The 27384-nt window shown below is 36.8% G+C and overlaps 1 protein-coding gene across 1 annotated transcript; it reads right to left on the bottom strand.

Annotated features, from left to right (window-relative positions):
• Positions 1-936: 936 nt before the first annotated feature.
• LOC131437048 (sodium-dependent nutrient amino acid transporter 1-like) lies at positions 937-14524 on the bottom strand. The gene is made up of 4 exons (XM_058606094.1): positions 13665-14524; positions 2167-3140; positions 1833-2097; positions 937-1775 (listed from the first exon to the last, which is right to left on the bottom strand). The coding sequence occupies exons 1-4, from the start codon at positions 14044-14046 to the stop codon at positions 1516-1518; spliced, it is 1881 nt and encodes a 626-aa protein (XP_058462077.1). The 5' UTR covers positions 14047-14524; the 3' UTR covers positions 937-1515.
• Between the last annotated feature and the right edge of the window lie 12860 nt (positions 14525-27384).

Raw genomic sequence — 27384 nt, 5'->3', positions numbered from 1 at the left:
TTGTTGGTGGGTTTGATGGTACAACAGGAGTACTGCGCTCACTAGTTTCCGTTGTTGGGCGGTTGTCCTTTTTTTTGTTTAAAGATGTCCTTTTTGCAGTTTCAGTGCAAGGTTTACCGTAGTGTGCAGGTTGTTCACAAAACTGACATGTAACCAGTTGATTTTCATACGTAATCAGCGTTTTACACGGATGTATCCCGTCTTGATCACAAATGATGTAAGATGGAATTGCTTTACGTAGTTGCATACGTACTACTCGCACGCCATTCCGGATACCCGGAAAAAAATTCCGCCATACTTCCCTTTCGATGGAAAGAACTTCACCGTACTGCGACATACATTCCCGAACATACCCCTCGCTGGTCTGCGGGGGAAGGTCATGCACGCGTACTTCTATGGCATTATCCACCATGTACACAGGGATTTTATATTTAACATTGTCATGATCAATACTGTGCACCCCGTTATTAACCGAAGCAAATGCAATTGCATCTTTTTCACGATTGAACATAATGTACACACAGTTAGACGCCTTGTTGAATTGAATCTCACTTACATCAGTAACGTTTAGATGCATTCGTTCCTTAAGCAAGATTTCAATTTCGGTTGCTGCTGGTCTAACTTTGCAGCGCTTGAAATCAATACAAATTGAATTTGGCCTTGTAGGCCAAGTTTCAGGCTTTGTTAAATCGTATTTGCCCATTTTGTAAACTCTATTGTTCACTACACTGTATTGTCTTTGTTTTTTATCGTCTCGACCGTAAGCAATTGTCGACTGTGTCTGATGAGATGCCAGCACGAACTCAACTTATGTATATTGCCGATGAAATAAACATATTTATGAAAAAAGGCATATTAAAACGGAAATTTTGCCACCAAAAATTGTTCAGACTCTAAGAATCAGTAATTCGTGGACAATGAAAATAAATAAACTCATTTCTAGTTTGTGTCACATTTATTTAAAAAAATCAATCCAGATTCTTGGCAATAATTTAACATATCTACATAAATCTACAATCAATGGAAGAATTTTAAAATAAAACTTGCTTGGCTACTACCTAGTTTAATTTTTTCGCAGACAGGCCTCGGTTACGATCGCTTGCGAAGCTGCCATCCGCAGGCGCAAGCTTGTATGATAATAACTTTGATGATCATGACTCTGATATTGCTAATTGTACTGCTGACGCATTGATTTAACCCGCTAATCTTCTACAGTAGTGGGTGAGAACGATTCCGGTTACGGCTGGGGTAATGGGCTCAGAGGTCTGCCCGGATTAGACATGTTCTTCCCACAGCCTAGAACGCGAGATCAAAATGCACTGCTAGTGATGAACCGGTCGGAACTTATATTTAGCGCAATTGTAATACTAATACTGACTGCCTCGCGACAGTAGCGTCTATTAGTTGGTAAAGCATTACAGGAAGTTAAAGATAAAATCACAATATGAATGAAATCGTCACAATTAAGCAATTGGAATTTGTCCTAATTCGACAGCCTAGTGGGTAGTACTTATACTAAATATTAACTGAATAGACCTTTTCTCGTCTGAATAGGACCCGTTGCAGTATATTGCGAGAACCAGTTCGCTGATAGTGTTCAGTAAAATCGTCATATTTCTTCTTCAGCGAAATGTTTTCCGGACCCCAGTCGGCTAATGGTCGGCTGGCTGCCACTATTTTTTGCATAATACTGCCTTTTGGTTGAGATGCCACTGCTGAAATGGCTACAATTGGTAGCGGAACGATGGCCATGGCGTAGATCAGCCAGCCTAAAACTGATAAAGAGAACGTTAGTCTGCGTAACAACGAACCTACCGACATGCTTAGCTTACTATGATATCCTACGGGGAAACCTTGCGGTTCTTCACCGGTTATGAAAGTAATTACTAATATAACCGCAATCACAGTTGGAGTAACGTACTTCCAACACACTCGCCATAAGATGCTGGTTTTAACTCCGAGCATAAACTCGATGTCACGAGAAATACGTTGTACACCATAGATCCAGCAAAAACAGGCCAGTTCGGCTACTGCCAGTGTTAGCGTTACGAAAGTCACACCGTAGAAGTCAACGTAATCGATGAGCCGTGAAGCTGCCTATAACAAATGAAAAATACCTTGTTGTTAGCCATTGAAAGTCTAATTCTGATTCTCAAGGTCCCTCACCGGAGTGATAAATAGTAATCCTGACGAAAATCCTAGCACGCTAATCACCAAAACAATTTTCCAACTTTTCATGTCCGGAAACTCATCCCGAATTGCTGTAATAACGCTGGTGATGATTCCGGTATTGCTTCCGATTCCCAGCACAAACAGCATGAAGAAGAACAACAACGAAAATAAATTTGGCACGTGTTGGAATTTGGCTAACGCATCCGGATAGGTGATGAACGTGAGTCCACTTCCTGGGTAGACCACCTTGGTGTAATCCGTCTCGTTGGTAATCACCCCTAGATGGCCGATGATCGAAAACACAATCGCTCCGGAAAGCAAAGAAGTAAATGTATCCAGCCAGGAGATGATCATCGCATCCCGGTAGATGTTGTTGGAGAAATTGTTGAACGAAGAATATGCGATCACACCTCCGAAGCAGATGGACAGAGAGAAGAAACACTGGGAGACTGCCTCTTTCCACACCGTAGGATTCAACAGCTGTTGCCAGTCCGGTTTGATGAAATACAGCAGACCATCCATGGCTCCCTCCAGCGAGAAGCAATACACGGCAAAGAACACCATGACTACGTACGGAAACAGCGCCAAGAAGTAGGATATCTTCCCAGAGCCTCGAATTCCTTTGATCAGCATAAAGGTCATACAAACCCAAATGAACAGCAAGCATAGACCGAGGCGCCAATCGGGAAGACCTATCTCACTTCCCACCAGAAACGCTTCGCCCGTTACCGAGCGAGTGTAGTACAGTTCGGCCGACGTTTCGACGGGAAGTGTCGAGTTGATGAAGCCTGATTTGCCGGTGAGACTGGTAGAGTCGACACAGTTTACGTCGGTCCACGAGGGATCACACTTAGCCCACGGTAGTTCACTGGCGAACGATGCGAAAAAATATCGAATTGCTACCGCAATTGTGGCCGCGTAGTACGAGATTACGATGGACATGGCAATCATCTGACCGACACCAATTCCTGCGGAATAGAGAAAAAAAATCTATGAAATATAAAAAAAAAATCTGATCAAGTTATTGGATTTTATATAGATGTTGTGAAGTGTAATATATTAACAAAAAACCTTCCCGAATAATAAGAGTAATATATGTGATTTGCATTTAATTTTTTTTTGTTTCTGGTAGATCTTTTAGACCCACGGGAACCTTACGAATTTCTTATTTCGGATCTTATTACCTATTTCGGAATAACAGGTTTGTGTTCATTGAATATTTCGACATAAAATATATATTCAACAAGTGAACATTAGATTTCAAAATCGTTAAATAGAGTTCTGGCTGACGAGAAGGCCTCCCAAGTAACAATTCGAGTGTCCTTAGATATTAGTTATAATTTATGAGTTTTGTAATTGATTCAGCAATGACTAGGGTAATGACTCCGTTCCAGTAGTCATCTGATATACGTAAACCTTAAGGATGAACATATGGCACATGACACAATAGCCATATTTGTTTTATGACAGCTATAACCGGACCAGCGTCACTTCGCCGAAAGCCATTTCGCCGAAAGGGTTATTTCACCGAATCCTGAAATCGTCCTAAAATCGTAATTAGAATTGATTTAAATTAAAGACAAACGAAAGATGATAGCGTTAATGCCCGTTTTGTTGACCTACCATTGTACTTCTTGAATAATGATTGATTGTTGTACTCTTGAATAAAGATTGATTCATGAACCTCAGAAAGTAATTCCCAAGAAAACTTGTTGACTATTAGCTACTAAGCATCAAAGCAATTGCATAGGTGTATCTACCAGGCAAATGTATGTGGTATTTTCCGTTTATTAAGTGAAAATGAAAAAATATCCAATGCGGCTACGCCACATCGTTTTTGTTCATTTGCTGTCCGACCTCGCTGCCGCTCGTTCGGACCTAACTAAAGGTTATAAATTCAATTCTTTCACAACACCTTGAGCATTTAACAGCTCAACTCATATAAATTTTATGACACAATTGTTGTGGGCTTTAGGATTTATTACTTATTAGGTTGAGTGTAATTTTCTTTGGGAAACATTTTCTGGCCGCTATTTTGATGATATACCGTAGAATGTTTATAGGAAATCTTCGTTTGGCTTTTTCTATAGAAAGGTAATAGAATTGCTGGTAAAACTGACTTTCGAACGAAGCCATTCGACTCGAGATCGGAAATGTCTGTGTGTAGGTATGTGTGTGCATTCGTGGAAAGAATTCTTTTCGCACTCAGTTTTTTCAAAGATGACTGAACAGATGTTAACAAACTTAGGCTCGTTTGAACGCTACTATCGAGCCATTAATGAAATTCGAGAATCAAATGGCTACGACTTATGATTCCGGAGATATGATGGTATAAGTGACGCAACCGATAAAACTCACTATATTCTTCGCCCTCAATTTAATCTAAGATGATCTGTGACATCTGGTTCTAGAGATATAATAGTATAAGTGGCGTAATCGACAAGACGCGTTGTATTTTTACTGCTCAATTTTCTCAGAGACGGCTACTACTATTAAGCCATTGAGCTATTGATCAGAAAATCAAGTGGCTGTCACTAACTATTCCGGTGATATAATGGTATAAGTGACACAAATGTCAATACTCATTATCGCCCAATTTCCCTCAAACCGATTTTAATTAACTTAGTCTAAAAGAATACCGTGGGGTAATTGATCAAGTTCGAAAATCAAATGGCTGTGATTTCAAGAGATATAATGGTATAAGTGACGTAACCAACTAAATGCGATCTTTTGTCTCCGCTCAATTTTCTCGTGATGGCTGAACCGGTTTCTACAAAGCTAATAACTAGTTTGGAAACTACTATTGGTTCATCAAATAGCTTTGAAGTTCACATGGCTGTCACTTACGATTCCGGAGATATAATGGCATAAGTGACCTAAACGTCAATACTCATTACCGCTCGTTTTTATTGTATATGGATTAACTGATATTAATAATTTTAGGCTCGTTCCAGACTGGAATTGGGCTGTGGGTCGACTTCGAAGATCATATGGCTGACATTTCAAGTTTTATAGATATAATCGTACAAGTGATGTAATCGACGAAACAATTTTTTCTCAGTATAATTATTCCAGATGATGGTCTACGATCACGTTCAAATGTACTATTACTAATTCTGTATTCTGAATACATTGGTATAAAAAATACGTGTAAATGAGTATCAGAAATTATTTCAATAAAAGGCTAAAAATATTTGTACCCGTTTCTAATGTATCAATTTGATACATGCCATCAGAACAACAGGATAACTTTTTTTCTAAACTGTAACATTTATTTTTCTTTTCTACTTATGTAGAATTAGATACAGATGGATAAATTCTATTAGTTTTTATAATAGACTGTAAATTTGCCAAATGCGCTTAACACAGAAACGTGTAACATAATTTCGAATATACCAACTGGTCACTTTGCGAGAACACCGAGAATTGCACACTCGCACGTTCAAAATCTTGACAACTATTTTTTATTATGGCAATGGATTTTGTCAGTATCAAGAACAAATTTTCTTATGTGTAATGGAGGAGAGAAGGAGTTACAAATTGGTCATTACAGAAATAAACTTCATCTTCTACCTAGAGTTCTACATCCATTTCTGAGAAAAGAGAAGTATCTGTGATTTTCAAGAAGTATTGTTTCACGCCTAATTCGATAATTTTCATCTTAGACAACTAAGCCACATTCCACATTCCACTTCTTCCCTCCCGTCCTCTCCTGTAACGAGAACATCCAACACCCTGATTTGCCACCCCCTTGTAAGGTACACTTGCCCTGGAAATACTCCTTGAACCTTGAAGTTTGGTTGAATTCTGTTGGTTTAATCCGGAGTTATGCTGCGTCATATGATCGTTTATTCTTGTTGACTCAGAGACGCAAAACACACTAATTTATCATATTACCAATATACATGCGTGTGTATTTTCGTTTGTTTTGTGAAAAAAGAAACTAACCGCTCTAGAAAAGTGGTTTTTGATTCGATATTGATTTTCAAGAATTCTTATCATAAAATTCACAGAATGTGAGTTTTTTCTTCCGTTTTACAGGGAATCATGAACAACCCATGGGGTTGTTCGAGCCATTGATTCCACGGCAACCTTGTTCCACGGCAACATTTAGCATTTCTAATGATCTACAATCGAGAAGTTCTATCAATCGTCACACTTTTGAATCCGCAATTGCACGAGAGTCAGCCTAGATTGATCTTGATTAGGAACCAACACCGAACATTCGTTTGTCTTGATTTGTATTTATTTTATAGCCGACGAAATTACACCAATATCCCAAATGTATGCATTTATATATTTATATATACTTGCGATTACGATATTTAAGCTTCTTTCCGCCAAGCTTGTGTTCAAATTTTGTATGCAAGCAGTTATTTTTATAGCGTTACGTTTCTCTACGATTCTGCAATTTCGGTTGAAGCCAAAAAAAATTTCTCATTATCAATCGAGTTCATCTTATATAAATTAGAAATTAATATTAGCACTCAAAATTTATACTTAGTTGTAGTTGTAGTTGTCAATTTCTCAGGCGAAACGACATAACATGAAATTTCATCCGAGCTTGCATGACACAAGATCAGAGCATACTAATTAAAGCTTTGATTCGTTTTATGGCATTTTTTGTCTTGATGTCTAGCAACAACCTACCTCTAGCATGCTACGCGTAGGACTGAAACGTTAGCTATAATTTCGCTTATATTTATAGATTCGCGTGCTTCCAACAGCTTCGCTTTTGCATCGATGGACCAATCAGAGCGATGCTTTCCCTTTGATATATCGCTTACTCCTTCAAAACCGTCGACTATGGCAGGGAAATCCGGTATGCCGGAGATTTTTGGCAGACAAAATAGGACACTGCTCGCATCTAATCAAAATTTCAATCATATATAATAGAAAATACGTGGCTTGATACATTAAAATCGAAACTTAGAAATATGTCCAATCAAATGATGAAATAATATTAATAATTGATACAAAATAGACTGAGCTGTACGTGTTTACAACCTGACCACATTTCTACGTGTAGTTTTCCTTGATTTTCTAATTTGCACCCCTATATAGAAAATAAAGATGTGCCCCACATAAAAAACGCGGACAAAACACGCAAGAAGTCCCTAACACCTACGTCAAGTGTAGGAACCAATTTCACTTCTTGTAAATATTTTAGCGTTTCTCATATAGGCTATACAGTCACTGTGAAAATCGCGGATAACAAAAATTTTAGATATCTTACGATAAGTGTGATCGAAAGAATAAAATAATCGTAATTATTTATCTTGTTTGTTTGTTAAGTACGCAAAATGTCTGTGAGTTTGTGTGTATGTAACATTTTTGTGCTCTCATTTTTCTTGGAAATGGCTTCACCGATTTTTTCAAATATAAGATCTTAAGATATCATAGAAAATTTCAGAATTTTATATTCATCCGACTTCTGGTTCCAGGAATTACAGAAGGAAATTGAAGAGTGTTAAAAATTGTATATCGTCATATAAAGCGGCGAAGCAAGAAACGTGAAACATGGTCTAAACTGGGCTCGATATTATTCCAATCGCTAGTCATTGTTAGTTAGCCAATCAAATTAACTCCGACTATCCTGGTTCCCGATTTCCGATTCCGGAAGCACCGAAAATAGTGTTCAAATTCGTCAAAATTGAACTCAGTCTATTTTCTCGGAGATGGTTTAACCGATTATTGAATAGAAGGTCCCAACTAAGCTCTTAAAATTCATCCGAAACTACTGGGTTAGGCATCAAAAAATTTTTACCGCCACCTAAAGTGTCGATACAAAAGAGGAAATAATTCTTTTTATTTAGATTAAAAACTATTCCAATTTGTTGCTTGCCATACGAACACAAAATCGGCTATTTCGGTCCTCGAAATCCGATTTCGGAAGTATTGGTCAAAACTGCAAAAAAAGGATCTCTCTCATTTTTCTTAAAGATGAGCAAATCTATTTTTACAAACGTATAGATTCAAAGGAAAAGTCTTACGGTTTCGTACGAAATTCCTGAATTAGTTGCAGATACTATTTTCGGTTTCGGAACTACAGGTTAAACAGAATTTGAAGATTTTGCTAGATAAAGTCCGAACAAACTTTCCAGTTTCTATTTTTTTAGAATTCCACAGTAATATTTATGATGGTATGAGTAATATGAGGAATGCAGCATTACACCACTAGGTGGATTGAAAAAGGTTTTTCCTTCATTTCTACTTGCATGATATTATAATTTACGATACTACTTCTAGTAAAAAATATGAGCAAATACCACCTCAATCATTTTCTTTTCTTCATAAAGAACAGTATAATTAAAAATTCATATACATAGCAGCTGAAACAATTATGAATTCAGTTGTGATAGTTGATGATAGTCAGGAATGTCAGGAACCCTATATTTTTATTACCACCTCTAATAAATAACATTGCTTGAGTAGATTCAACTAATATCTAAAACAACTAGAATCTATTTTTCGGCTAACAGTAAGTTATTTTAAGAACAGGTTATTTCATCTCAAATATTCGTTCAAATTAAAAGGCATGCGTCCTAACTGACTGTTTTTTTTTTAAACTAAATATTTATTTGTTTCAACCATCGTTTCTGCTAAATGAAAAATAAAAATGGCAGTTTAAAAAAAACAACAATCGATTTGTTGTACCCAATCGAATTCACAATATAAATAATAATCTGGTTGAATTGTGAGGTTCCGAAGGTCGACCTGGTTTTCTCTACTAAAATAGACCAGACTGTCTTCGCAAAGCAAAGTCTTGGCATTACATTCCTTTTGTGAAATTTGGACTTTCTGTTTCAACAGACTTCGCAGCCGTACAGAATCACTTCATATAGCGTACAGAATCATTGTATGGCTAGTACTATGGATCCTACTGACACTAAGAATCCTTCCAGGTCGGGGCTCGAACATACGACAACTGGCTTGTAAGACCAGCGTCCTATGCATTGAACTACCAACCCGGGACTGTCTTCGACGCATACAATTAAAATTGTTGTACTTCCGGAATCAGATGTCAGACTTGGGTTAGTCTTCAATCTCTGAAACCAAGAAATATCGAAGCAATTTGTTGTATACTAGGTGGGATTGTTCTCCTTTTGTGTTGAAAACTGAATGGGAATTTTATAACCAATACTCAAATATTTAGAATTCCGGTTTCGGAGTTCTTAATAGCAGTAATAGTTGTCGGTTGCCAAAGTCATTGAGTTTGCATATGTTCCATTACAAACTCTGTACATAGGGCTCGGAGTTTTTTTTACCCGTGAGGTGTAACAATGTATTTAAGGGGCGGGTAGGGTCTAACACTTTTGAAAAATCATTTATTATTTTCTTTATATTTTCTCATAGTTAAACATTTCAAGAATATTCTGTGAAATTTTCAAGCCTATCGGAACAAAACTCAGCAAGTTATGGGCCTTTATCTTTGCTTATCTCATACTGCGAAGAGGTAAGAGCATGGCACACAAGCCCAAGATTTCTTCTTCGATCGACTTAAAAACTTGACAAAACATTCTTGAAATGTTTCATTATAACAAATTATAGAAGAAAAAAATATGATTTTTTGAAAATGTTAGACTCTACGGGCTCCCTTGAGCAGAGATGTCCATCTCCTCTGTGTGACGACGAGCAAGTATAATTTCTCCGCTCGCACTGACAACATCAACGAGAGCTCTTCTCTTTCACACATTTACACCACTGTTATATAAAGTGTGCACGCATCATGAGAGCGAGTGTTTATTCTCTTTAAACTCTACCACTGGATCACACAAAATGGCTAGAGAAGAACTCTGAAATTCTCTGGGGTGGATGAAGATATTTTCTCCGAAGTGTGCACGCCAGTGAGGACTCTGGTGTACAGTTCGCATAAGAGAAGCTTGGGGCACGCATAGCTTCAAAAGCGCAATTTATCGTTAAAATTTAGTTTTTCCTTGCTGCGAAAAAGATTGTCATAGTAAGGCCATCGTTACCTTCTATAAATTAAAAACTTAAACCACAGAAGTGTTCGCTCACTAGCACGTAACACATGGATCAATAAGTCCCGAGACTAAATCAGAGATGGCGCTCGTAGTAAACCAGTAACCAGTACGTCTTTCTAGAGTACTAACCTTTGCTTGAAACGGGTCAAAGTTTTAAGTTGTTCCGACCAGAAACAGCTGAGTTATCGAGGTTGGAGTAAAATCGTTTTGTAGTTTGTTTAAAAAATGGAAAAAACCGAGCTCCGTGTTTTGATAAAACTTTGTTTTTTAATGGGTAAAAACACCATGCAAGCGAAACAATGGATTGAAAAATGTTATCCGGACTCTTGTCCATCAATAGCAACGATTTGTCGGTGGTTCGCCGAGTTTAAACGTGGTCGTACCGACAAAAATGACGCGGAACGCTCGGGTAGACCTGTGGAAGCCGTTACACCGGAAAATGTGAGTGAAGTGACAAAAATTATAATGAAAGATCGTAAAGTGAAGCTCCGTGAGATTGCTGAGATGACACAGATATCATATGGAAGTGTATTTAATATCCTTCATGAAAAATTGAGCATGAAAAAGGTTTTTTCCAAGTGGGTGCCGCGATTGCTTTCGATGGAACAAAAACAGCAACGAGTCGATGATTCAGAAAGCAGTTTATCGTTATTTACTCGCGACAAAAAAGATTTCTTGCGTCGTTACGTGACCATGGACGAAACATGGATACATCACTACACTCCAGAGTCGAAGCGGCAGTCATCTGAGTGGCGCACAGCTGGCGAAAGCCGTCCGAAAACGGAGCAGTCAGCTGGCAAAGTCATGGCGTCAGTTTTTTGGTATACGCATGGCGTGATTTTCATTGACTACCTCGAAAAAGGTAAATCGATCAACAATGAATATTATATTGACTTACTGGTGCGTTTGAAGGAGGAAATCGCAAAAAAACGACCACACATGCAGAGAAAAATAAATCCTTTTTCATCAAGACAATGCACCCTGCCACAAGTCGATGAAAACAATGGCGAAATTGAACGAATTGGGCTTTGATCTGCTTCCCCACACCCCATACTCGCCAGATTTAGCCCCCAGTGACTACTGGTTCTTTGTTGATCTTAAAAAAATACTCCAGGGAAAAAGATTTGGCTCAAATGAGTAGGTCATCGCTGAAACTGAAGCTTATTTTGAAGCGAAAGATAAATCTATTTATAAACATGGTATTGAAAAATTGGAAAAACGTTGAAACCATTGTATCACCTGAAAAGGTGATTATGTTGATGAATAAAAAAAATTGCAAAAAAATGTTGTTTCCATTGTTAGTCTCGGGACTTATTGATCCATGTGTTACCAGCAGAGATGGCATTTCACCAGAGTGATACACGCTGGAGTCATATTTTTGTCCACACCGAGGATGCAAAACACGAAGCATCGCACAAAGAGGAAAGCGCACTTCTTCTCAGTGTCGAATAGACAGCATTTGAGTGTGTGCTTGTGGTTAAAGCAGCTGGCGCGAGTGAAACACATTCTCTTCGCATGAATCGCTTACACGCGCTCTCGTCTAAATACACCCAAGTGACCACTGGCGCGTGATGGTGAGCGAACACTTCTGTGAACTTCAATTAATAGAGAGTAGATATGGCCTTGCTATGAAAAATTTGCAAGGAAAACCGAAAATTTTACGATAAATTGTTTTATTTTGCTGATTTTGCTTGTCCACGCTTCTTCTACGCAAACCATACAGCAGAGTGCTCACCGGCGTGTACACCTCTGTGAAAGTATCTGCATTCACCTCAGAGAATTTATTAGCTAATGCTCTAGCACTTTGGTGCGATTCAGTGGAAGAGGTAAAAGAAAATAAACAAACGCACTCATGATGCGTGCACACTTTATGCAACAGTGGTGTATAAATGTGAAAGAGAAGAGCTCTCGTTGAAGTTGTCAGTGCGAGGGGAGAAATTTTTCTTGCTCTTCGTCACACAGAGGAGATAGACATCTCTGGTTACCAGTGGTCACTTGGGAGTATTTAGGCGAGAGCGCGTGAGAGCGTTTCATGCGAAGAGAATGTGTTTCACTCGCGCCATCTGCTTTAACCACAAGTACACACTCGAATTCTTTACATTCGACACTGAGAAGAAGTGCGATTTCCTCTTTGTGCGATGTTTCGCTTTTTGCATCCCCTATACAGGGGACAAGAATCTGACACCAGCGTGTATCACTCTGGTGAAATGCCATCACTGCCCTTGAGTAATAAATTGTTTCCATTAATTTCATAGACAAAAAACTTTAAACGCGTTTTTCTCGAAAGCATGTTTTGAAAGTCCGTGTCCATCGTCATTCAAAAACTACTGAACAAATTTTTTTCAAATTTTACACACACTTTCTACATATAAAAAACCAGACCCCAACGTTTTTTTTCGTTGTTTGTTACTTTGGGTTGGTTTTACTACTACAAAATGGTGGATTTTTTCGTGAAAAATCGTAGTTTTCACTTTGAACAACCACCAAAAATTTAAAAAATCAAACTGAAACGTTGGGGCCTAGAAAAACTTTTACTCTATCTATACTGCTTTGATTTATTAACTTCTGATTCGTCTGCGCTGAGATACAGTGGACACCGCAAATCATGATTTTGAAGAAGCGTTCTCAAAAATTTCTCTTCGCTGACTTATTTCTCAATATTTTTCCACGAAAAAATTACAAAATGTTGTTCGAATGATGCTGTTTATCATGCAAAACATTTGAATTTATTTTGTTGCACGATAATTCTGAAAAAAATTCTCAAAAATGATGATTTTTCACTATTTAGATCCTACAACCTCTCCCTCCCCCCTAAATAAGGCATACTGCTTTAGCTCTACGATGCCAAGAGCAAACTAAAAATTTTTTTATTGTAATGAAAATAAACCCCATTACTAAGTATTTTAAGTTTTAAAAAAAGGTTTCAGAGAGCAATTTTTGAACATTCTATTCATACAGATCGTCAATAAGAAATCGCTAGAATAAAATTGGACGACGATAAGGATAAGGTCACTTAGTAACTAAAAGCTATGACCATGAATCGAAGTTGATAAATTATTCTAGTTAATAAAAACTTGTTAATTTCGTGACGTTAAACTTTTTGACATAACGTTATGTCAACACTCCAGCTTCCATTGTTACAATTTGTCACAATATTTAAATTCCCTGTCTACTTCCTGAAACGTGACAGAGCGCTCAAATATCAGAAACAAAAATTCAAGTATTCCAAGTTGAGTAAAATCTGATTTTCTTCACCGTTTTCTCTACGGTCTTTGTAGTTGATTTGAATTTATTGGTGTAAGTAGAATTTACAGTACAGCCACCGAACTCCAATCCCAATGTGTTTGACGAATTAAATGGCATAGCCGACAACAGCCGGTTCTGTGAACGGTAACGCTCACTTGTGCTCTAATTACTGTAATGTTTTTTTTTTCCAATGGCCTAATCCAACACATGCCCCGTTTTTAATAATCGACCGACGGATTTAATTTCAAAAGGTTTACCTACCTCTCATAATTGGTGAGACGTCGTACACTTTAACACTGCCCCGGCTGGAGAATTGGCCCATTACCATTTCCAGGTAGTATACCGGCCTTCCCACGAAAAGCAGTACAATCAGATAGGGAATCACGAAAGCCCCGCCACCGTTTTTGAAGGCAGTCGAAGGAAATTTCCACACATTGCCTAGTCCCACCGACATGGCAATGCAGGACAACAGAAACTCTACTCCTTTGTCCCATTTTTCTCTCTCTCCTGAACCGGACTCGTTGGAACCAGTTTCGATTGACACTGGGTGCTTATCACCGTTCACCACCAATGGCGAGGGGTTTTCAACGCAGGACCCGTCGGCAACGTCGCCGACGAATGATCGATTCACAACACCTGCCATTACGGACCACCGATGCCGCAAGGTTTGTTCTGATGAGGAATCTAATCGACGAGGTGACTAAATTACGGTTTCACTAATTCACTGGCACAACTTAGTAGCGGCTAATTTGTTTTCACATTGGCAATCAATTTTCACCAGTTGTGGTTTATAAGCACATCAATTCTGACACGTCCGGTACATTTCCCTTGGATCTCACCAGGACTTAGCACGTATGCAAAATTAACAAAAATCACATAAACCTTCCACTAACGTAGTAAAAATGCACTAAAACACAAGTGGAATCTCAGAGATTATACCCCGACGATCATGATCGGGATTACTGGGATAAACCGCACCACATCAATTGAATTGTTAATTTCCTGACTAAAAGTCCCCGCCAATCTATTACAGACTCGTACGTTCGTGTTTCATTTGCACTATTACAGAAGTTCAATTTGCGTTTGCGGTTTCACTGTTTGCAAACGACCGACCGATCGGAGTAAACTCAGGGGAAATAATAAGATCGTTAGCTGAAATGTACCAAGGGTTTATATGGTCTGCCGCGTGCAAACGTATTAGTGATGGGTACTGACCACGGACGGCTACCTGTTTCACAGCTCGGGTGGGTTTTGTCTAGATGAATTGTCCAGTAGATCGCCTATTGCCCATCTATTGGACTATGCGGGAGGCAACCAGAGTATAATGAGTTCTGTTACTGCTAGTTTAGGCGAATTTACTTTGATCGGGCTAATTTGGCGCCCCTGATTTAAACGGTTGCACAGTGGGAAAAAATCTATGAAAATCCGCAAAGAATTCTGTAACTCATGAACTAATTAGGATAGGTCAACAAACTAAAGCGTTTCTCATGTAAAAATGTCCAAGGAATTCAATGGAATGGTTTACAATGGCCGCGCGAATCGCAATCCTGCTCGTTTTACCCCAAATGTACAGCAGTTTTGGGGTTTCCTATAACATTCACTCTGTAACTTGAAAAGAAGTCGAGTGCGGTATTCTGGAATAGCCTACATTCATGTAAAAAAGTCTGAAGAATCGATTAGAAGAACCCACAGTGGCCGCACGAAACGTTTTGGTGGCTATTTTACCCCAATTCCTCCATTTCATGAGATGCTTACTGTAAATCGTCCTTAAATCTTGGTAAAACTTCTTGCAAGTTTGCTAAATCTAGCTTATCTTATGTAAAAAAATCTGGAAAATCGAATGAAAGAATCTACACTGGCCGCACGAAACGTTTTGATGACTATTTTACCCAATTTCTTCCATTTTATGGTATTTTATTGTAAGTCGGTCTTAAACCATGGTAAAACTTATTGGAATTTTACTAAATCTAGCTTATTTAGTGTAAAAAAGTCTGTAGAATCGAATGCCAGAACTTATATTGGCCGCACGAAACGTTTTGGTAGCTATTTTACTCCAATTCCTCCAGTATGTGAAATTTTCATCTAAATCACCCTTAAGTTTTAGGCGAACCACGTTGAAAGCATACGAAAACTATCTTATATTATGTAAAAAATCTGGAGAATTGAATAAAAAAACCTACACTGGCCGCACGAAAAGTTCTGCACGGAGAACCCGCAGATCACAAAATTACAATATTGCAATTGTTGTTTCACGCCCTGATTGTTTCAACTAAAATGTTGTTGATTTAACTAACATATCTGTTGATTTTGACATAACCATTCAGGTAACCGAAATTGTTGTATTCAAATGCTGTCACTTGACGGAGAACGAAGACAGCAAAACGCAGAACAAAAAACCTCTTCATTTCACCAGAAGCGTTTCATATTGAAAATTTTCAATGGTAAATGAACGCCATTTATGTTAGTTACGTAGTGGTCGTTTTATGTAAGTGAAAGTATGCAGAAGAATATAACAGTCAATTGTAAAACAAGTTTTCCATGTGCTGAATAGATATTCCTACAGTATAAATGATTTAATTTCATCTGACAGTTATGTATTCTAGGAGAGTTCATGTCAATGTTATTAACACCGCTTAACGCTTAAAAATTTGCTGCTAAAGCGAAGTGGTACTATTTGTATTTTCTTGAAAGTGTATCTGTAGCATTGAGTTTACCAGCGAGCCATTCTGCAAGTGAAGGAAAAATTTCCAAATTCCCTGTGACCATTTTTCTGGTTAGTTCCCTTTTGAGAATTGTAATCTTTTGGTGCATTTCTATATCCTTTGTGAGTTTAGTGATAAAGATATAAGCAGTTAATTAGGTAGAATTTCGTTGTTCAAGCAGTGAACGATTAGTTGCCCCCAGAAGAGGCTAACAGTAAAAAATATTTATTGCAATTGGCGTCTTAAGTTCAAATAACTGAATAATTGGTTGAAAAAACTGAGACATTTATTTGCTTTCATGCATACAAGTAACTTTGCTGGGATATTTCTTTGCTCAATTGCACGAGTGACACCTCATTGAAACGTTTCATTGTTCGCTCAGGATGTTTGGCATTGCTCAACTGAAACGTTTCATTACTTGTTTGTGGTGCGATTCTTTGTTGGGTGTCGTTGCTAAGCTGCCAGCACGATCAATCAAAAATGACAGATTAGTTAAAACAATAGTCGATTAGTTGTTACAAATTTTAACCAATCAAAATCAGAAAAACAACTAATATTTTAGTTGTTTTGCGATCGCTGGCTTTTCCGTGTGGTGACTATTTTACCCCATTTCTCCATTTCACGATATCTTATTGTAAATCGTCCTTAACAGTTCGGCTGAAAAGTTCGTATCGTTTAATAGAAACACACATTTTTTTGCCAAAATTCGTTTTTATTATTCAACATAATTGCCATTAGAGGCGATACAGCGATTATAGCGATCTTCCAACTTTTCGATACCATTTTTGTAGTACGATTTGTCCTTTGCCTCAAAATAGGCCTCAGTTTCAGCGATTACCTCTTCATTGCTTCTAAATTTTTTACCAGCGAGGATTCTCTTGAAGTCTGAGAACAGGAAAAAGTCACTGGGGGCCAAATCTGGAGAATACGGTGGATGACGGAGCGATTCGAAGCCCAATTCGTTCAATTTCAGCATGGTTTTTCGTTTTTGATCGATTGTGAGCTCACGCGGCACCCATTTTGCACAAAGCTTTCTCATATCCAAATATTCGAGAATAATATGTTCAACACGTTCCTTTGATATCTTTAGGGTGTCAGTTATCTCGATCAACTTCACTTTACGGTCGTTGAAAATCATTTTGTGGATTTTTTCACGTTTTCATCGGTAACAGCCTCTTTTGGACGTCCACTGTGTTCATCGTCTTCGGTGCTCATATGACCAGTACGAAATTTTGCAAACCACTTACGAATTGTTGCTTCGCCCGGTGCAGAGTCTGGATAACACTCTTCAAGCCATTTTTTGGTGTCGGCGGCACTTTTTTTCATCAAAAAGTAGTGTTTCATCAACACACGAAATTCCTTTTTTCCCATTTTTTTCACAATAACAAAAGTAGCTTCACTCAAAATGCAATATCTCACAAACTAATAATCAGACAGCTGTCAAATTTATACACGTATCTTTTGAAAATTGGTACTAACTGAAAATGGTATGGATTTAATTCTAGTGGCGCCCTCTCATAGAAACGATACGAACTTTTCAGCCGATCTGTTAAATCTCGGTAAAATTTATTGTTTAGTTTACTAAATCCAGCTTAACTTATGTAAAAAAGTCTGTAGAACCAAATGGAAGAACCTACACTGGTCGCACGAAACGTTTTGATGACTATTTTACCGAGATTTAAGGACGATTTACAATAAGATATCATGAAATAGAGAAATGGGGTAAAATAGTCACCAGAACGTTTCGTACGGCCAGTGTACACTCTTCCATTCGATTCTCCAGACATTTTTACATAAAATCAAGCTATTTCAGTAGACCGCATTCGATTTCTTTTCAAGTTACAGAACAAATACTACAGAAAACCCTGAAACTGCTAGGCATTTGGGGTAAAACGAGAATACATAAGAAACTCTTTTGTTTATTGCCTTTTTCCATGGCTCCCGATTTCTTTGTGGGTTTCCTGGCTTGTTTTTCCCCATTATGGGTTGTTTGGAATTTCAGAGATTTAAAAAAAAGAAAAAAAATTCAGGGTTGTGTACGAGATTCTAAAGCTATTTTTAGGAAGTTAGAATGTGCACGAGGAAACTAGTATATCATCGTCAAGTGCGTTCAAGAAGTATTTATAATTCATAACAAAGTATTATTTTTGTGAACTTCCGTTTTCGTTCGTCAATAAAGATTTCTGTTCACGACAAGCGCCACTGCGATGTTTGATGCATTTTATTAGGTAACTAAGAATAATGGTCGGACGTGAAATTCATAACAGATTGGTGTTTCCGACAAGCCTAAATGAAAATTTCCAACGCTGATGCATATCTACGGATCTACTTCTCAATACTTATGTATTTTGGTCATTGAAATTGTGAATTAATCAATTATAATCATATAATTTATATCATATAAATGTCAAATTAAAGAAAAATATTTCTCTCCGGTTTTCCTTATCATATATCTACAATCTAATTGACACCAATAACAACTTTTTGATAAACTTCATTTATCCCCTTTATTTATCCAAGAAGTAGTACATGGCGAACCATTTTCTTAAACTTTGAATTAGTTTTTTTATCGGGTATATTTCGATTCTATACAGATTGACATAAGGAAAAACTGGAATCACTGATGCTGTACGAATTTCGAAGTACAAAGCGATGTTTAAGCTACTCTGATTGGTTTAAACGAACGATATAACGAGTCGAATTCTTAGTTTTAATAGGAAAACTAATTCCTACTTTTAATAGAAAAACTAACGATGTGTAATGTCAGAAACAATAGCGCAGGGTCGAGGTGTATACACAATGGTTTGTATATAGTATTGCCTACTACCACATGCTAATGGAACCTGAAGAAGCAGATTATTTGCAGCCTTGTAGTTAAAAACTATAGAAAGGTATATAATGCACTACCAATATTGGGGCCAAACCTAATGTGAAATTTTTGAATATCGACAAACCGAAAATCGTCATCTTAATTTTGAATTTGATCTCATTTTGTCGAACCCATTCCATATGTAGAGATTTGAAACAGTATTAACATTAACAATCTTTGATTCTCTGACTCATCAAGCTGTTTGACGCGCTCTGATTAACACGTTCACAAAGCAGTTTTTTCAATCCAATTTATTATTAGTAGCAAATACTTTTGCTATGCTTGTTTGAGTTAAATGTTTACAAATCTATTGGTTGTTAAATCTCGATGATCAGCCTCAGAGTTACCGTAATTTTAAACGCTTCTAATGCTAAATCGAAAGAGAGAGAGTAAACAAAAAGAATCGTCATATGTACTCAGAACCTAATCTAACGTTCTAACATCTTCAAATACCCTAGTTACAAGCATTTAGAACTACGGTAATTTTGAGCCTACACTGCAGCGTTTTCTGCAACCCCATCGTTCACCGGTAAACCAAAATTAGTAGCGAATTGCAGTACAGTGAACACCCACATAAACGAACACTAATTTGGCATACCCGCATACAGCTCTGGCCTGCTCTGTTAGTTTCCGTAAAATCAACAGCTGATCGGTATTCAATATACTCAAGCGAACACGGTGTGCATCAGACTTCCTTCACCCACACAAAGCACAAAAGCGAGTATTCAGCGAGTGAATGGACGTAACTCAGTTTTGTCATCCACTCACTACACAAGCTATGTGTTTCCTTTACAGGTAACCAGCACAACTGAAGTAAACATGGTAAAACAGCATATATTTATATATTTATAGATTTCTCTTTGTGCCAAGCTTCATACTATCATAAATCAAATAATCATAGATTTCCCATTGTACGGAGACACTAACAGCGCTTCTAGTGAGAAACGGTTGTACTTTATTCCATTAGCTACTGTGGTTGTGTTAAATGCGCAGGCAACTTTGTACATGCATTTTAGGAGCATTTACGCACCCATTCTACACCAGACGGCGTTTTTGGTGTCACGGGCTGCTCAACTACAGTTCTTTTACAATGGGGAATCTAGATTTATTTATGATACTATGCAGAATGATGCGGTATCTTCTATGCATGACGCAAAGCCTTCCTATGCCGAATGCAGCTGGATTGCTACTAAATAAAATTCGAGGTGTAGACTAGAGATGATCGGGTATAGAAATTCTTATACCCGAACCCGACCCGTACCCGAGTGATCAGCAAAAAGATTTACCCGTACCCGACCCGTACCCGATCAAAAATTAAAAAAATTACCCGTACCCGACCCGTACCCGATTGAAAATAAAAATTTTTACCCGTACCCGACCAAAAACCCGTCGGGTACGGGTACGGGTCGGGTTTCGGGTAAAATACCCGATACCCGACCATCTCTAGTGTAGACCAACGATCGCAACCGTCGGCCGTGCACGAGGAATCAAGAGGATGACCTGTTTTGATTGGTACGTGAAAATATAGGTCGATTCTAACCAATGTTTCAATAGTATGCTATTAAAATACTGAAACGACGTTGCCATACATGTTTAAGTTAAATGTTTCCGATTCGATTGGTTGCTAAATTATATCAATCCATCAACAAATGACTGAGTTATTATCGTTAAAAATTATGACAGAAAAAGGTCGCATCTATTTTTGAAACTTTTAATTGACACCCACCCCGTATAGTGAAGAGTAAGGTTTTTTTTATAAACTTGCGTTAGAGCAATTCCATAAATGATTAGCAAGATCTCAGATTTCACATCCTCCGATTTGGATGAATCTTTGCACACGTTTTCAGTATGACAAAACATTTATTTTGCACGGATGCGGAGACCAATTCGACTCAAGACTAATCTTTAAAAAGAGCGCATATATTCTTGCATACACTTTCTTCAAATCGTGATAACTCGGAAATAGTAAATTGTACAAAAATGGTATCCAAGAAGAAGCTGTAGAAAATCAATTGAGCACTCTTAAAAAAATTTACTCTGTTAGCAAAGAGTTGCACACTTTTTCAAAAGTAAGATAACCAACCGAAAAATTAAAATTAAGAAATAAAAGTCTTTTTGATATTAAAAACGTGATTAATCCACCTAGCAGTGAGATGATACCTTTTTTTATCAATCCGCATGTGTTTTTTGCATAAATATTCTTCGGTGTTTAAGTTTTCATTACATTATTTTAATCACCTTCGTTTTAAGCGACAATTTGAGATTGTAATCACTCATTACTCTGTAATGTCGAAACTGCAAATACAATCGAATTTAAATCTAGAAGTGTGATAATCGATTAAACATGCCATGAAATGTAAGTTCCACTGGCCATATGACGAATAAATTACAGTTTTGAGTACAACTTTGAAGCTTAATTAGATTAAATTCATTAAGTTTTGTATGTATATATAAAACTAATTAATTTTGTATATAAGTTCAATTCAATTTGAATTTTTGTTTCTGAAATTTGATTAGGCTTTTTTGAGAAAACGATTGAGCTTTGAGAAACGATTTTATACTGGAACCGGAATTCTAAAATCGGTATGGCCGAAGTCAGATAAATTCACCTGAATAGCTGTATAGTTTACATTTGTTTTAAAATATTTGAAAATCAGTGAAGACATCTTTGAGACATCATAGCACGAATTAAACTTTTAGGTGCCTTCTGAATCGACAACTGAATACCACTAAAACTGAAAAAGTTAATTTTTTTATCGAGTATCCAAATCTGCTAACCAGATAAACCTGATTAATTTATGTGGAATAGACATTTTTATACTAATCATCCTGTATCTCCGAAACCGGAAGTTGGATCTGACTAAAGAGCAAGATATTTTATAGAATCTGGAAACTTTTCATTTGAATCTTAGATGATTCTTAGATTTCATTTGAATCTTAGATCGGTTCAGCCATCTACGAGAAGAATGAGTTACACAATTTTAATTTGGTTTCACATATCATCCTGTAGTTCCGGAACCAGAGGTCAGAACCAAACATAATTCAGGAGCTTTGTTTGGGAGCATACGACTTTTCGTATGAATCTTAATTTGTAGAAATAAAAATTTTCCGAGAAAACTGAGTGAAATTATTTGTCACACACGTATTTGCTGGTCTCGACGAACTGATTCGAATGGTATATGGATGTTATGTTCTTCCAGCATTTGTTGCTGTAAGTAGTTTAAAACAATATAATTAAAAAAAAATCTGCCATCATCTGGTTTATATATGTCATATTCGAACGATTATGTTGCCAAAAACGAGCCGTGCTAAAATCGGTCCGAGGCAAATTGTTCTGAAAAAGGATGCTGTACACAGTCTTTTTGGTACTTAGAAACAATTGTATGTAACAGAATAAAAAATCGTGTTTTCCGTTGCTCCCAAGCATTGCTTTGTCATACAGCGCTCAAAACTCCTACTGCCGGAATGGAGGGAAAAGTCGTTTACACAAAAATTTCAATATCTCCGTTAAAAATGGACGGATTTTAACAATCTATGGCTTGTTGAGTAGGTATTATCGTGCGGAATCTAAGTCTGAAAACATATTCTGTTTTCAAGGTCAATTGTGACAGATACTGCCAAAAAACTGAAAATTTTGACATAAAACTTCGAATAACTCAAAAAGTAAACATCCGATCTCAAAACCATTCAATAGCGTTTTGGGTGACGGGGAGACCTTTCATTTGCGACTAGTTTGATCAAAATCGGTCCAGCCATCTCTGAGATCTCGACCTCTTAGTTGACAACACACATACAGACACACACACATACACACACACACACACACAGACATTTGCTCAGTTCGTCGAGCTGAATCGATTGGTATATGTCATTCGGCCCTCCGGGCCTCGGAAAAATTTTCGAAAGTTTGAGCGAATTCTATACCTATTTTTTATATATATAAAAAAAGGTAAAAAAATTCAAACCTATGGCCCACATTGTGGTGCAAATTTGCAAAATTAAACCTTAAGCCCACATTGTGGTGCAAATTTGGTTAGTGCGAATTGAGAACTGACGAAGTCACAGTTGAAACAATCTACTAACCTTTGCAAAACTTCAAGTTTTTGCTTAAAAATAGTCGTTTAGAAACCAGAATATATTTTTACAGATTAATAGATTAAAACAGCTAAGTAGCCGCTCTCGAGATATTTATACATGAAAGTCCAAGAACTCGTTTTAACGCTGTTTAAACAAGTCAAACTTAATTCTAAACATAATAAAACAGTTGTTTTAAATGAAACATACAATTGTACCTGCCCTACTGTCAGTTATTAGAAATATTGGTATGTATTATTAGTGTAGAGTTAGTAGGATCGTAGCTCCAAGCTTTGCAATGGTCCTGTGCACTTAGAATCGTTTGCGGAATCTTTTGAAACAGAAAGTCATTTACTGCATCGGAATGTAATACTCTGACAATGCATTTTGTAGTTTTTGGTCTTTTACCTTTTTTTATATACACAAAAATAGGTATAAAATTCGTTCATTTTTCTCCGTAGTTGTTCACTTTTCGGTGTATTTTGCTCCAATGTAAACGACCAGCAGCTGAATGCTGATGCAATGGCTCGTATTTAAAGTGACACTCACATTGCGAATGGTGCACAAAATAAATTCTGCCGTAATTTTTGCCCACATCCTAGCAAGCACTGCGTGGATTGCGAACGATGTTCAAAATAATTTGCAAAAGACCGATTCTCTAATACTAAAGGGGGAAAATGTAGTAATTTGAAAAATGGTGGAGACTCTAAAAATAACCGATTAATTAAGTCACTTCAATACTCCACAATATTGATGTCATTTTCCCAACAAAATACTCTTTCTACATTTGAAACTGAAATCTTCAAAAGACTACTTGATTTTGGAACTCATTTCTGTACCTGAAACTATATTCAGGAACTGTCATACAACTAAATATTTCATCATAAATTGATGATCATATTCCTGATGGTATGTAGCAAAAATTTTGTTCATATGTTAGGTACAACAAGAAATATTCACGATCAAAATCTTATCACTTTCCCAAAGGGTAAATTTTGCCCCATAGTAAAGTAAGACGTATTAACGTCAAAATTACACTTACCGATCCTTTAGTGTTCACAGCGTTTTAGAACTGTTTGGTTATTTGTTAATGGATTTACTAAAAATCGAGCTTATTAACTATCGAACTGATTACCGAACAGTTAACTGTTAAACATTCTTAGAAAATTGAAATTTCTAAAGGAAATTTTTTACAATATTTTTCCGTTCTCTCTTTGAAGGAAGTTAATATATTTATTTGCACTTCATTGAGAAAAAAGATGTCGGAAAACGGAGTCTCCATTTAGTTCTAGATTTTAATGGTAGAGTTTTTTTCACAAGATGCTGTTAAATATTTGGACTGTTTCGATCGGAAATGACGACAGTGATGGCATGTTCGGTGAAAAGCGAGTACAAATGGCTGCGATTTAGATGTGATTATCAATATTCGTTAACCAATTTAGTGCGATTTTAAAATATATTTTTTAATGAAAATTAAACTAGCGTGCGTAGAACCGGATCTTTATAACCAAAGAGCCGCATTTCCTTTTGTATACATTTAACTCTGCGAGAATCAATGTGGTGACAATCAAAAGTCGTCACTCGTCAATGTTACTTATGTTGAATAAACAATGCGTCTGCTTCACGATTAAAGTAGTTGAACTGTTAAATAGCTTCAATTGTGTAACAAATAATAATGATGCTAACCAATTTGCTTTATGGTAGTTAAATACAGAACTGTTTGCGAAGAAAAATAGAATTAAAAATCAATCTTATGTTGTTCGTTGACTTTTAGCGAATAGTTTTCATAGAAGTTGAGAACAAAGTGCAAATGGAAGGAAAAACATAAGTAATAGTACACATACGTATATAATTCCGGAATCCATTTCATTTTATTTGTTTGTAGAACCTTAATGTAGAACTGTTAGACAGCAATTACAGTTCGATTTGAACTACTGATGCATTGATAAGTCGGAGACGAAACATTCGATAAATAATCTGAATCTAGTTTAAGATTTTAGAACTGATAAATTTCTAACTCTAATCACGTAATGATTTGATTGCTCTGTTTGTGTATTTTCATGATTCACATTATTTCCAGTGCGACATTTATATCTGTGATAGTTGAATATACTTATTGGAATAATTATTACTTCATTTGAACCTCTGAATGTTATTAGAAGATGTTCTGAGTAAAAGTCTGCTTGAGTAATCAGTCTACTACAAATGTAAATGTAACGGTTAGGACCAGATCATTTGCAGAAGGGTTTCTCACAGAAGCGTAACGAGTTGGGCTAATTTAACTGAATAGGAGCGTTGTTGTTCAGAGAATTAGTTTTTCTTAAAGGATATTGCGAAGAATTGTAATTATGATTTCCATCACAATAAGTGCATGAAAGTTTTTTAGTAGATTCATTCATTGAACAAATGTATTTTGAAAGCGAATTGCCAAATTTAAGCGACGGATGTCGACATCTTAGTTTTAATCATAACAACACCATTTTGAAGCGTTTCTAAACATACACCAAACAGAAATAAAGATATTTATTCCATTTTGTACTAAACCTTTCGTGTAATCAACGTCGGACTAACTCCAACTGAAATGATGCTGACGTCAACAGAAAATAACATGTTTTGTTATGCTTCCAACTACAATCACAAAATGTTCACACGAGCTGGACTGATTTTCCCATTAGAAGTATTTTTAGTTGCAGTTGAATCGTGTAGTATGTAATTTGTACGTCACTTTCATGTAGAAATCTAACAGCATATGACTGTTAGAAGAACAATTGATTCGACCGATTACATTCGTATTTATGTTTCCAGTCATGCTATAGTAGGTTATTTCATTCCATGTTCATAACATGGATTAATTATATTTTAAGCTGACATACACTGAAGTGTTTCTTTTCGCGTTTCTTTCGGTGATTTTTACGCGGATTTAAAAAGTTACGCGGTTTTTTCTAAAGCGAGTTTCTGTAGTTTCGCGATGGTTTTGAAGTAATTTTTCAAAATCATGCGGTTTTCGTGTTTTGTCTTAAAAATACACGAGGCGTCGAGATCTGGTGTTATCCCGAAATTTTTTTAAAGTAAACTCTCTGACATTTAGAAAAGATTTGATTTTTGTCAACAGAATTTGACTTCCCTTTACGTTTCGTCTCAGACTAGTTGAACTGCTTAGTGCAAACTTAAGCAGTTCAAATTGAACCGCTAAGCAGGGTGCTCTTGTCATTTGCATCTATCAAGATGGAAATCTACATGTCTTTTTGCCTTTCTCTATAGAAAGGTATTAGAATTAATGGAAAACCGACTTTAGAACGGAACCTCGGAGACCAATAGTGTTATATACCAATCGACTCAGCTTGACGAGATCGGAAAATGTCTGTGTGTATGTATATGTGTATGTGCGTGACGACTTTAACGAACTTTTCTGCCGCGCAATTTTCTCAGGGATGACTGAACCGATTTCGACAAGCTTAAGCTCGTTTGAAAGCTACTGTTTGGGACATTGATCAAGTTCAAAGATCAAATGACAATCATTTCTGGTTCCGGAGAAGAATTAGACTCGTTTGAAAGGTACTATAAGGTTAATTGATAAGATCACAATATTAATGGCCGAGGATAGGAACTTATAAATGTTTTTAATAAGTTTATTTGAACAGTAAAAGAAAGGCACTAACTCCTTCTCATTTCTCATATAGAAATGCAATCGCTGTGAAAACCGACTTTACAACCGAGGCTCGGAAGGCCGAGTGTCGTATTTCATTCTCAGTTCGTTGAGATCACAAAATGTTTATCTCTGTGTGTGCGTGTGTGTGTGTGTGTGTGTGTGATAAATAAAGTCACTCAATTTTCTCAGAGATGGCTGAACCGCTTTTTCACAAACTTAGATTCAAATGAAAGGTCCTAAGGTCCCATACAAAGATTCAGAGTTTCATTTTGATCCGACTTCTGGTTCCGGAATTACAGGGTGATATGCACAAAAAAAAGAAAAAAAATAGTCACACACGTTTCTCAGAGATGGTGGAACCGATTTTCACAAACTTAGATTCAAATGAAAGGTCTAATGGCCTCATACTATTTCCTTGAATTTCATTCGGATCGAACTTCCGGTTTAATTGAAAAATGTGCACTCTGTTTCTCGGAAATTTCTCAGCCGATTTCCACAAACTAAGAAGCAAATATAAGGTCTTAAAATTCTTTAAAAAAATCCCGAAAAGTTTATCCATATTCGATCTTCGATTCCGGTATTACAGTGCGATTAGTGAAAATTTTCAATATCATGAGTATTTGTTCAAAAGCGATGGCGAAATGAGGTGCACATTTTTTGTAAAACTTACTACTAAATTCATCAAAT

Source organism: Malaya genurostris, chromosome 3 (genome assembly GCF_030247185.1).
Source record: "Malaya genurostris strain Urasoe2022 chromosome 3, Malgen_1.1, whole genome shotgun sequence".
Lineage (NCBI taxonomy): Eukaryota > Metazoa > Arthropoda > Insecta > Diptera > Culicidae > Malaya > Malaya genurostris.
Note: the sequence above shows the minus strand (reverse complement) of the source record. Positions and strands in the feature narration are given on the sequence as shown.